Below are 12,354 nucleotides of genomic sequence, written 5' to 3' on the forward strand. Positions count from 1 at the left end.
ATTGGGAGCAGCTGTTTGAAGGTAAATCCACTTTTGATATGTGGGAGGCTTTTAAAGTGAGGTTGATTAGCGTGCAGGAGAGACATGTTCCTGTGAAAATGAGGGGTAGAAATGGCAAGATTAGGGAACCATGGATGACAGGTGAAATTGTGAGACTAGCTAAGAGGAAAAAGGAAGCACACATAAGGTCTAGGCGGCTGAAGAAAGACGAAGCTTTGAAAGAATATCGGGATTGTAGGCGCAATCTGAAACGAGGAATTAAGAGGGCTAAAAGGGGTCATGAAATATGTTTAGCAAACAGGGTTAAGGAAAATCCCAAAGCCTTTTATTCATATATAAGGAGCAAGAGGGTAACTAGAGAAAGGATTGGCCCACTCAAGGACAAAGGAGGAAAGTTATGCGTGGAGTCAGGGAAAATGGGTGAGATTCTAAACGAGTACTTTGCATCGGTATTCACCAAGGATTACTCTAGGTCAAGTCGGCATAAGGAGGGAGGAAGTGTTGGGTATTCTAAAAGGCATTAAGGTGGACAGGTCCCCAGGTCCGGATAGGATCTATCCCAGGTTACTGTGGGAAGCGAGAGAGGAAATAGTTGGGGCCTTAACAGATATCTTTGTAACATCCTTAAACACAGGTGAGGTCCCGGAGGACTGGAGAATTGCTAATGTTGTCCCCTTGCTTAAGAAGGGTAGCAGGGATAATCCAGGTAATTATAGACCGGTGAGCCTGACGTCAGTGGTAGGGAAGCTGCTGGAGAAGATACTGAGGGATAGGATCTATTTCCATCTGGAAGAAAATGGGCTTATCAGTGATAGGCAACATGGTTTTGTGCAGGGAAGGTCATGTCTTACCAACTTAATAGAATTCTTTGAGGAAGTGACAAAGTTGATTGATGAGGGAAGGGCTGTAGATGTCATATACATGGACTTCAGTAAGGCGTTTGATAAGGTTCCCCATGGTAGGCTGATGGAGAAAGTGAAGGCGCATGGGGTCCAAGGTGTACTAGCTAGATGGATAAAGAACTGGCTGGGCAACAGGAGACAGAGAGTAGCAGTGGAAGGGAGTTTCTCAAAATGGAGACGTGTGACCAGTGGTGTTCCACAGGGATCCGTGCTGGGACCACTGTTGTTTGTGATATACATAAATGATTTGGAGGAAAGTATAGGTGGTCTGATTAGCAAGTTTGCAAACGACACTAAGATTGCTGGAGTAGCAGATACTGAAGGGGACTGTCAGAGAATACAGCAGAATATAGATAGACTGGAGAGTTGGGCAGAGAAATGGCAGATGGAGTTCAATTAGGGCAAATGCGAGGTGATGCATTTTGGAAGATCTAATTCAAGAGTGAACTATACAGTAAATGGAAAAGTCCTGGGGAAAATTGATGTACAGAGAGATTTGGGTGTTCAGGTCCATTGTTCCCTGAAGGTGGCAACGCAGGTCAATAGAGTGGTCAAGAAGGCATACGGCATGCTTTCCTTCATCGGACGGGGTATTGAGTACAAGTGTTGGCAGGTCATGTTACAGTTGTACAGGACTTTGGTTCGGCCACATTTGGAATACTGCGTGCAGTTCTGGTCGTCACATTACCAAAAGGATGTGGATGCTTTGGAGAGGGTGCAGAGGAGGTTCACCAGGATGTTGCCTGGTATGGAGGGCGCTAGCTATGAAGAGAGGTTGAGTAGATTAGGATTATTTTCATTAGAAAGACGGAGGTTGAGGGGGGACCTGATTGAGGTGTACAAAATCATGAGAGGTATAGACAGGGTGGATAGTAAGAAGCTTTTTCCCAGAGTGGGGGATTCAATTACAAGGGGACACGAGTTCAAATTGAAAGGGGAAAGGTTTAGGGGGGATATGCGTGGAAAGTTCTTTACGCAGAGGGTGGTGGGTGCATGGAACGCATTACCAGCGGAGGTGGTAGACGCGGGCACGATAGCGTCTTTTAAGATGTATCTAGACAGATACATGAATGGGCAGGAAGAAAAGAGATACAGACCCTTAGAAAATAGGCGACAGGTTTAGATAGAGGATTTGGATCGGCGTAGGCTTGGAGGGCCGAAGGGCCTGTTACTGTGCTGTAATTTTCTTTGTTCTTTGTAACATATTAGCATGGATAGAAGCTTGGCTGGCTGGCAGAAAACAGAGAGTATGCATAAATGAGTCCTTTACTGACTAGCAGGATGTGATGAGTGGAGTCCCGCAGGGGGCTGTGTTGGGGCCTCAACTTTTTACAATTTATATCAATGATTTAGATGAGGAGAGCGATGGCTTGGTAGCTAAATTTGCAGATGACACAAAGATAGGCAGGAAACTATGGCATGATGAGGACATAAGGAGGTTGCAGACCGATATAGATAAGCAGAGTGAATGGGCAAAAATCTGGCAGATGGAGCATAATGTGGGAAAATGTAAAGTTGTTCACTTTGGCAGGAAGAATAAAAAAGCAGAGTATTACTTAAACGGAGAACGACTACAGAATTCCGAGGTGCAGAGGGATCTAGGTTAGAGGCCTGCTACCTGACCCGAACCAGACGTGACCTGACGACATGTCGGGTTCGGGTCGGGTCGGGCTCGGCTTTCGGGCTCAGGTTGGGTTGGGCCGAGTCCAGATCGAGTTCAAGTGGGTCGGGTTGGGCCGGACACACACAGTAAGTGTTCTGCTGGTAAGTATTAAAAATTAAAAAAAACTTACCCGAGCTGGGAGTCCGGGACAAAACTGAGTCTGCGCAGTGAGCGAGTGACGTCACTATGATGTCTCGTGCATGCGCTGCAGCTTCTTGCAGGTTCGATGTCAGGAACTTAAGTAAAGGGATGGTCGGGTCGGGTCGGGCCGACTAGTGGCGGGTTCAGGCTCAGGGCAAAATCAGAGGGACTCGGGCCGGGTCAGGCTCGGGCCCACTGTGGTTCGGTCGGGTTCTTTTTCCTGACCTAAAGCAGGCCTCTAATCTAGGTGTTCTAGTGCATGAGTTACAACAAGTTAGTATGCAGGTACAGCAACTCAAAGAAAGCTAATGGAATGCTATCCTTTATTACGAGAGGAATTGAAAATAAAAGTAAGGATGTGATGCTTCAGTTATACAGGGCATTGGTGAGACCACATCTTGAATACTATGTGCAGTTTGGTCTCCTTATTTAAGGAAGGATATAAATGCGTTGGAGGCAGTTCAGAGGAGGTTTACTGGATTGATATCTGGAATGAGCGGGTTGTCTTATGAGGAAAGGTTGGACGGACTGGGCTTATTTTCACTGGAGTTTAGAAGGGTGAGGGGAGACTTGATTGAAGTATATAAGATCCTGAACAGTCTTGACAAGGTAGATGTGGAAATGATGTTTCTTCGTGTGGGTGAGTCCAGAACTAGGGGGCACTGTTTTAAAATTAGGGGTCGCCTTTTTAGGACAGAGATGAGGAGAAGTTTTTTTCTCTCTGAGGGTTGTGCGACTTTGGAACTCTCTGCCTCAGAAGGTGGTGGAGGGCAGGTCATTGAATATTTTTAAGATGGAGGTAGATAGGAAGGGGGTCAAAGGTTATCAAAGAACATGCCCAGGGAATTATAGACCAGTCAGCTTAACATCGGTGGTAGGAAAAGTAATGGAATCCCTACTAAAGGAAAGAGAAGAACATCCAGAAACAAAAAATACATTAAATAGCATGGATTTCAAAAGGGAAAATCTTGCTTGAGCAACCTTATTGAATTTTTTTGAGGAGGTAACAGTTACGAGTAGACACTAGCAATGCAGTAGATGTAATTTAGTTGGATTTCCAAAAGGCCTTCGATAAGGTGCCCCATAATAGACTAATGAATAAGGTCAGAGAATGTGGAGTTGGGGAACAGGTGGCAGAATGGATTGATAACTGGCCTGAAGACAGAAAGCAGAGTGTGGGAATAAAGGGTAGTTATTCAGAGTGGTAGAAGGTAGGAAGTGGTGTTCCACAAGGATCAGTGCTGGACTCACTGCTGTTCACTACTTATTTGGTCTTTGGAATCAAAAACACAATTTCTAAATTTGCGGATGACACCAAACTGGGGGTGGGGGGGGGGGGGTGGAATAGTTAATACTGAGGCCTGCAACAAATTACAGGAGGACATTAATAAACTTGCAGAATGGGAAAATAATTGGCAAATGAAGTTCAATACAGATAAATGTGAGGTAGTATATTTTGGTACGAAGAGTAGGGAGGTCACTTATTACTTGGAAGATGTGAGTCTAGGTGGGGTAGATAAACAAAGGGATCTCAGAGTACAAATATATCAATCACTAAAAGTTGCGTCACAGGTTGGCAAGGCATAAAACAAGCAAACCATACACTAGGCTTTATTTTAGAGGGATAGAATTGAAAAGTAGGGAAGTTATGCTAAACCTGTATCAAACCTTGGTTGGATCACACTTACAGTACTGCATGATGAGGATAGATGGGAGGAGGCTTGAATGGAGCATAAACGGCAGCATGGACTGGTTGGGCCGAATGGCCTGTTTCTGTGCTGTGTATCCTATGTAATCGTATGTTAAGATATTTCATTCCACATTACACTACACTCTGTTGCATCACTACAACAAACAAAGCCTAGCCAAGGATGAATTAATTCAATCAGACTTGAATCCTAAACTTGTGTATATGTATTCTCTCATATTTGTATTTTCATCCCTTATAACTCAGAAGAGTTACTACATTAAAGAAAGCAGCTAATGGATCCGCTTTAAATTTGTCATCAATGCAGAAATTCTAGCCCACTATGTTTCCAGGTAGATGTCTATATTTAAATTTTCCACAAGCTAAGATAGCTTTATTAGCACTGCAGTTAGAGCTTCCCATTTAAATGTCCCAGTGCGTAGGCAAAGCTACAATTCCATACAAAAAGATGAAATATGGAAAATATCAACAGAAACTGGGTATGTCTGTGGATCCATCACACTCTCTCCCTCAGCACTCATCAGTGTGGAGACTACATTTGGATCAATAATTGGATTAGCAAGGTTTTCTGTTCTGCTTATGTTTACCTAAGGTCTTTAGAAGGGACAACAGCACAGAACGAGGGCAGATGTGATGTCCCTTTGAGCATGTGTCATCTCTTTTGTGAATGGTGAGAAGAGGTAGAATGAGATGAATTTAATAAGTTGTCCACCGGTGATAGGTCAGACACAGACACTTCAGGGTGTCTCACACAATCGTTTCAGACAAAGGTTATTTTTTGACCATAGTTTGACCTAGTAAGAGCTACAAAAACAGAATATGAAAGGAAACTTGCAAGGGATATCAAATCAACAGAATTTCTTTTTACCATTGTTAGGAAAAACAGGGTGGTCAGGAGCAATATGGGCCCTTTGAAAACTGTTAACAGTGATATTGTCAATGAAAATAAGGAAATGGCAGACATGTTGAATAATTACTTTGATTCAACATTTATAGTAGAGGAAGAGGAAACTAATATTGAATCAGGGACTGGGTCTCAGCAAAATTAACATAAACAAAGTAACATAAATGAAGAAAATAATGGCGTTAAAGAGTGACAAATCCCTAGGACCAGTGGTTTTCATCACAGGGATGAAAGGAAGTAGATGAGAAAACTGCAAATGCCCAAACTAAAATCTTCCAAAGTTCTCTTGATTTGGGAACTGTTCTTTTAGATTGCAAAATTGTGCCGGTCACTCTGCTATATGAGAAAAGATGAGAGGGGGAAATCAGGGAATTATAGACCAGCTAGACTAACCTGTGTTTTCACACCCACAGTTTTTGGGATTTTCTTCTCCCTGCTGCTTTCACATGCGTTCAAGTCTTCTGAAGAAGGGATTTTCCTCCACACAAGATCAGGGGGCAGGTTGTTCAACCTTGCCCGTCTAAGAGCGAAGTCCAAAGTACGGAAAGTCCTCATCAGGGAACTCCTCTTTGCTGACGATGCTGCTTTAACATCTCACACTGAAGAGTGCCTGCAGAGTCTCATCAGCAGGTTTGCGGCTGCCTGCAATGAATTTGGCCTAACCATCAGCCTCAAGAAAACGAACATCATGGGGCAGGACGTCAGAAATGCTCCATCCATCAATATTGGCGACTACACTCTGGAAGTGGTTCAAGGGTTCACCTACCTAGGCTCAACTATCACCAGTAACCTGTCTCTAGATGCAGAAATCAACAAGCACATGGGAAAGGCTTCCACTGCTATGTCCAGACTGGCCAAGAGAGTGTGGGAAAATGGCGCACTGACACGGAACACAAAAGTCCGAGTGTATCAGGCCTGTGTCCTCAGTACCTTGCTCTATGGCAGCGAGGCCTGGACAACGTATGTCAGCCAAGAGCGACGTCTCAATTCATTCCATCTTCGCTGCCTCCGGAGAATACTTGGCATCAGGTGGCAGGACCGTATCTCCAACACAGAAGTCCTCCAGGCGGCCAACATCCCCAGCTTATACACACTACTGAGTCAGTGACGCTTGAGATGGCTTGGCCATGTGAGCCGCATGGAAGATGGCAGGATCCCCAAAGACACATTGTACAGCGAGCTCACCACTGGTATCAGACCCACCGGCCGTCCATGTCTCCGCTTTAAAGACGTCTGCAAACGCGACATGAAGTCTTGTGACATTGATCACAAGTCATGGGAGTCAGTTGCCAGCGATCGCCAGAGCTGGCGGGCAGCCATAAAGGCGGGGCTAAAGTGTGGCGAGTCGAAGAGACTTTGCAGTTGGCAGGAAAAAAGACAGAGGCGCAAGGGGAGAGCCAACTGTGTAACAGCCCCGACAAACAAATTTTTCTGCAGCACCTGTGGAAGAGCCTGTCACTCTAGAATTGGCCTTTATAGCCACTCCAGGCGCTGCTCCACACACCACTGACCACCTCCAGGCGCTTACCCATTGTCTCTCGAGATAAGGAGGCCAAAGAAGACTAACCTCTGTTGCTAGAGTTTATATAGAGTATATATATATATATATAGAGTTTATAAGGATAGAGTGACTGAACACCTTGAACATTTTCATTTGATCAGAAAGAGGCAGCCTGGATTTGTCAAGGGGGGATCATGCCTGATAAAGCTGATTGAATATTTTGAAGAGGTGACTATAAAGTAGTGGACAGGAGAATGTTTATGTCTGTTATTTATATGGACTCCCAGAAGGCATTTGATAAATCTTTTATAAGATTTATAATTTTATGGAATTGGAGGTAAGTTATTGACCTGGTTAACAGATTAGTTGAGCAAAAAGAGACAGAGCTTAATGATAATGGGCAGACAGTCTAATTGGCAGGATGTGACCAGTGGCAAGGACCTGTGTTGAGGCCTCAACTATCTTATTTCTTACCGACTTAGATGATGCAATAAAAGCCACATATGCAAATTTGCCAATGACACTATGATAGGTAGTATTGTAAACATTGTGGATGGAAGTATAAAATTACAAAGATTGATATATTGATGGGCAAAACTGCAGCAAATGAATTTCAATATAGGCAAATGTGAGGTCATCTGCTTTGGATCTAAAAACTATACTAACAGGGTACTTTCTAAATGGTGAAAAGCTAGATCAGTGGAGGTCCTGAGGATCAGGTTTATAGATCTTTAAAATGTCAAGAACAGGTGCAGAAAATAATCAAAAACGCTAATGGAATGTTGGCTATATCTGGAGGGCTAGAATACAAGACAGTAGATGGAAATCAGGCTTCAGCCATACAAAGCCCTGGTTAAACCAAACCTGGAGTACTATGAGCAGTTCTGGGAATCACACCTTAGAAAGGATATATCAGCCTTCGCAGGAGTGCAATACAGATTTACCAGAATGATATTTGGACTCCAAGGGTGGTTTCAAAGGGAGACAGATTCTTGGGAAGTTAATGAGGGTGCGGAGAAAAAGCATGGAACTGGAAATAAAAGACACAACTGTCATCGCGAACAAAACTAGTAACCAGGAAATCATATAGGGAATTCAGAAAAAACTTTATCAAACAGTGGTTAGAACGGGAAACTCAGCATCCACAGGGAGCAGTTGAGGTGAATAGTATAGATGCATTTAAGGGGAAGCTAGATAAACACATAAGGGAGAAATGAATAGCGGGTTATACTGATAGGGTCAGATGAGGAAGGATGGGAAGAAGCTCGAGTGGAGCATAAATGCTGGTTTGGACTGTTGGGCTGAATGGCCTGTTTGTGCTGTTTATCCAATGTAACGCTATATATAATGGAGAATATTCAATGTAACAAATGATTAACTCCTGTTTCAGTGCTCCTATAATGATCTATATAATGATCACTTATAAATATATAGAAAGATACAATCAAAAGTAGAATGACTGGAATTTGTTAACTTACATCTCTCCTTTTAATGGCATCCCTTAGCATAGTAACTACATCCTCTCCCTCACAATCTGTTGCCTTAAAGCCTTTAGTCCATTTGAGAAGAATACCCTGAGAAAGACAGAAAATCTTCAATAATTACACAGATTGTCTGGAAAAACACTTCAAAATGGCAACGTCCTATTACAAGCAACATGTATTAATACCACATTACAACAAGCAACACTGATTTTTTTTTTTAAGGTTTTATATATATGAATAGGCTTGCCTCATCTAAACTCTTCTGTTCGCAAGGGAAGGAAAATGTGAAACCAAGAGGAAGCCGAGCACCTTTCATACCCATGTAATCGAGGAAATCGGAGATGCATTGAACAATGTGGTCAAATAGCTGAAAACAGAAGAAATATCGTAATCATCTGATTATTATTAGTAGATTATCAGCACACAATAAGCACAATTCTTTTCAGGATCCCCCTTCCCTTTTTAGTCTTTGGTCAGACCCTGTCTTGTGCAGTTTGTTTCTCCAGCCAGTGGGATGTTAATCTAAAATTGAGATAAAGACTCACTAAATGAAAGCAGATCAAGTTGAATAGTACATGTATATTGATATGGTGTTGTCAATAACAGGAGCATGGTGATTGATTGCATGTTATCAATCTAAGAGAGGTGAAGAGCACTTCTCTTAAAGTATATAGGACCTGATGTTTTATGGATGCCAAAAGCAGCAGAAAATGCTGGCTCCCTTCCTATTTGTTTTTCAACAGACCAAATAGAGGCTTGGTGGCTAACCCCTTTTTCAGCCTTCCTTAAATATGCACGTGTGCCATATGACTTGAGCGAGGCCAATGTGACAACTTTGCTCAAGATGGCAGAGAAGGATAAACTGGATAACTACAATCTAAAATAAAAGCAAAATACTGCGGATGCTGGAAATCTGAAACAAAAACAAGAAATGCTGGATTCACTCAGCAGGTCTGGCAGCATCTGTGGAAAGAGAAGCAGAGTTAACGTTTCGGGTCAGTGACCCTTCTTCGGAACTCGAAGAAGGGTCACTGACCTGAAACGTTAACTCTGCTTCTCTTTCCACAGATGCTGCCAGACCTGCTGAGTGAATCCAGCATTTCTTGTTTTTGTTAACTATAATCTAATGTCAGTTGTGGACTAACTCTTAGAACCAATTTTAACTATGAACAGTTTTTAGTGGGTGAGTACTGGTAGAAATGCATTTGCCACTCCAGAAATAAGGCCTGGGTTATTTTAAACAAGAGGATACGGAATTATGGGGAGTGAGCAGAGCAGGAGGATTAGTTTGGGATTGTTCTACCAAGAGCTGGCACTGACAGAATGGACCGAATGACCACCTTCTCTGCTATAAATCTCTATACTACTATGGTTAAGGAGTGCCACAGCGATAGCAATACTGAGATCCGTTGGAGAAACACAGTGAATTACCAACAGAATTGCTTACCTCTTCACCTGTTCCTTGCATTATCTCCAAGGGAATAGCATAGATCTTGTTGTGCATTTCAACTGTTCGTCTCTTGCCACTACGAATCTTCACAAGTAGAACACGGAAGTTGGTTCCACCAAGGTCAAGGGCCACAAAATCCCCATTTTCTGTTAATATTGAAGAAATTAAGTATATACTTTTGATCCTTGCTTTTGTAAAAATTGAATTTACTCTATTAAAGTTAAAATATAACCATCATTTTCCTTTGGTTACCATTTTGGACTAGTACTCAAATTTTCACACTATATTTCAATGTAGCACCTAATCATTGATTCTTGGTACCCACATAAATAGGAAGAAATAAAGGCACAGGTACATTTATAGAATGCCTTGTCACGTCTCAAAAGTTTTCAAGGTTTATCCAATTAATTAGCTTTGGAAAGACTACATTAATTTATTAGTTGTGAAGCTGCTTTGAGAATCATAAGGATGTGATAAACCACTGCATAAAAGTAACCTCTTTGTATATTGCGCTTGACTGTTGGTTCTCAAGCTAAGAGAAGGAATTTCGCACAGGAGACCATTTGTCCCACTAGCTCTACAACTGGAGCTGTCCACTGCTAACCTTTTAGTCTCCTTTTCAATTACTTATCCAATTCCACCTTAAACAGTCATACAGTCTCTGCCTCAAAAGTCTCTTGTGGTAAAACCTTCCATGTTCTATTGCTGGCCATTTTTTAATCGCTCAACTAACACCTAAAACAGATCATCTGGTCACTAATTTCATTGCTGTTTGTGGGTCCTTGCTTTGCATGAATTGGGCTGCTGCACTTCCTACATTACAACAGTGACTACATTTCAAAAGTATGAGGCTGTAAAGCGCTTTAGGATGAGCTGAAGTTGTGAACAACACTATGCAACCACAAGCAATCACAATTATCCTTGCTGTTGTCAAAGGTTGGCTATCCATTTAATAGTGAAATGTAGCCTTGACTCTTAACTGCCCTCTGAAATGGCCTTGCAAGCCACGCCATTGTATCAAACCTAGGCATTGGATATGAGAAAAGCACACCCGGCCCATCGACCCTGCAAATTCCTCCTCACTAGCATCTGGGGACTTGTGCCAAAATTGGGAGAGCTTCCCACTGACTAGTCAAGCAACAGCCTGACACAGTCATATTGACAGACTCATACCTTCTGTCCACCAAGAGCACACAGTGCCAGCAGCGTGTACCATCTACAAGATGCACTGCAGCAACTTACCAAGGCTCTTTCAACATCATCTTCCAAACCCGTGACCTGTACCATCTAGAAGGACAAAGGCAGCAGTTACATGGGAACACCACCACCTGACAGCTGCACAGAAACTGAGCTATCTTTTATAATATAACTTGCTTCACACCACAATGTAGGGAGTGTGATTCTCTTCTAAAGTCTATATTGAGAGAAAAAAATAGGTGTTGGATTTATTATTTTATGTATTGAAGGTGAAGTATAAGATTCACTGTTCTACAATGTATTCTGTTCATTTACCTACTTTCCCAAGCAATCTGTTTGATGCTGAGTCTAATAGCTATAATATTTAGATAGCCGATTTCCAAGTTAAGTGCTGAAATAACATAGTGACAACAGGAAATAGTTTAATTGGACAAGAGGTGTGAGCGTACACAAGATTTTTCTTAAGATATATCAATGCATTAGGTGGACAGATTGATAAATTAACATTATTGGTAGGATAGATTTTACTTGCAATTATCATTATTGAAGTGCATTGCTGGCATTAATTATTAGTGCTGAATGGAATAATTAGGAATTAGGTGGGTCAATGCAGGTTGGGGTACTGAAGAGGATGAAGCCTGAGGAAAGGAGGCAGAGTATTTCAGTCTAAGGACAGGGAACAGCCAGATAGAGGCTGAGACTCTGGGGTAGTAAGAGTGGGTCCGAGACACTGGACAAGCAAGGTTAGAGCAGAGGTTCGGAGACAGTAAGGTTGGGGTTGAGGTTCGGAGATAGTAAGGTTGAGGCTGAGCCTCGGAGACAGTAAGGTTGAGGCTGAGTCTCGGAGACAGTAAGGTTAGAGTTGAGTCTCAGAGACAGTAAGGTTGGAGCTGAGACTCGGAGACAGTAAGGTTGGAGCTGAGTCTCGGAGACAGTAAGGTTGGAGCTGAGTCTCGGAGACAGTAAGGTTGGAGCTGAGACTCGGAGACAGTAAGGTTAAAGCTGAGTCTCGGAGACAGTAAGGTTGGAGTTGAGACTCGGAGACAGTAAGGTTAAAGCTGAGTCTCGGAGACAGTAAGGTTAGAGCTGAGTCTCGGAGACAGTAAGGTTGGAGCTGAGACTCGGAGACAGTAAGGTTAAAGCTGAGTCTCGGAGACAGTAAGGTTGGAGTTGAGACTCGGAGACAGTAAGGTTAAAGCTGAGTCTCGGAGACAGTAAGGTTAGAGCTGAGTCTCGGAGACAGTAAGGTTGGAGCTGAGACTCGGAGACAGTAAGGTTAAAGCTGAGTCTCGGAGACAGTAAGGTTGGAGTTGAGACTCGGAGACAGTAAGGTTAAAGCTGAGTCTCGGAGACAGTAAGGTTAGAGCTGAGTCTCGGAGACAGTAAGGTTGGAGTTGAGACTCG

At 42.8% G+C, this 12,354-nt stretch overlaps 1 protein-coding gene across 1 annotated transcript in view; it reads right to left on the reverse strand.

The window, feature by feature from the left end:
• Positions 1–12,354, reverse strand: part of hk1 (hexokinase 1) — a 122,489-nt gene that overhangs the window by 20,469 nt on the left and 89,666 nt on the right. Inside the window, exons 11-13 of the mRNA XM_068052394.1 lie at positions 9,751–9,899; positions 8,551–8,670; positions 8,298–8,393 (exon numbers count right to left, since the gene is read on the reverse strand). Of these exons, the coding sequence (XP_067908495.1) occupies positions 8,298–8,393; positions 8,551–8,670; positions 9,751–9,899 (365 nt within the window). The remainder of the gene's footprint in view (positions 1–8,297; positions 8,394–8,550; positions 8,671–9,750; positions 9,900–12,354) is intronic.

Source organism: Heterodontus francisci, chromosome 20 (genome assembly GCF_036365525.1).
Source record: "Heterodontus francisci isolate sHetFra1 chromosome 20, sHetFra1.hap1, whole genome shotgun sequence".
NCBI classification, from domain to species: Eukaryota; Metazoa; Chordata; class Chondrichthyes; order Heterodontiformes; family Heterodontidae; genus Heterodontus; species Heterodontus francisci.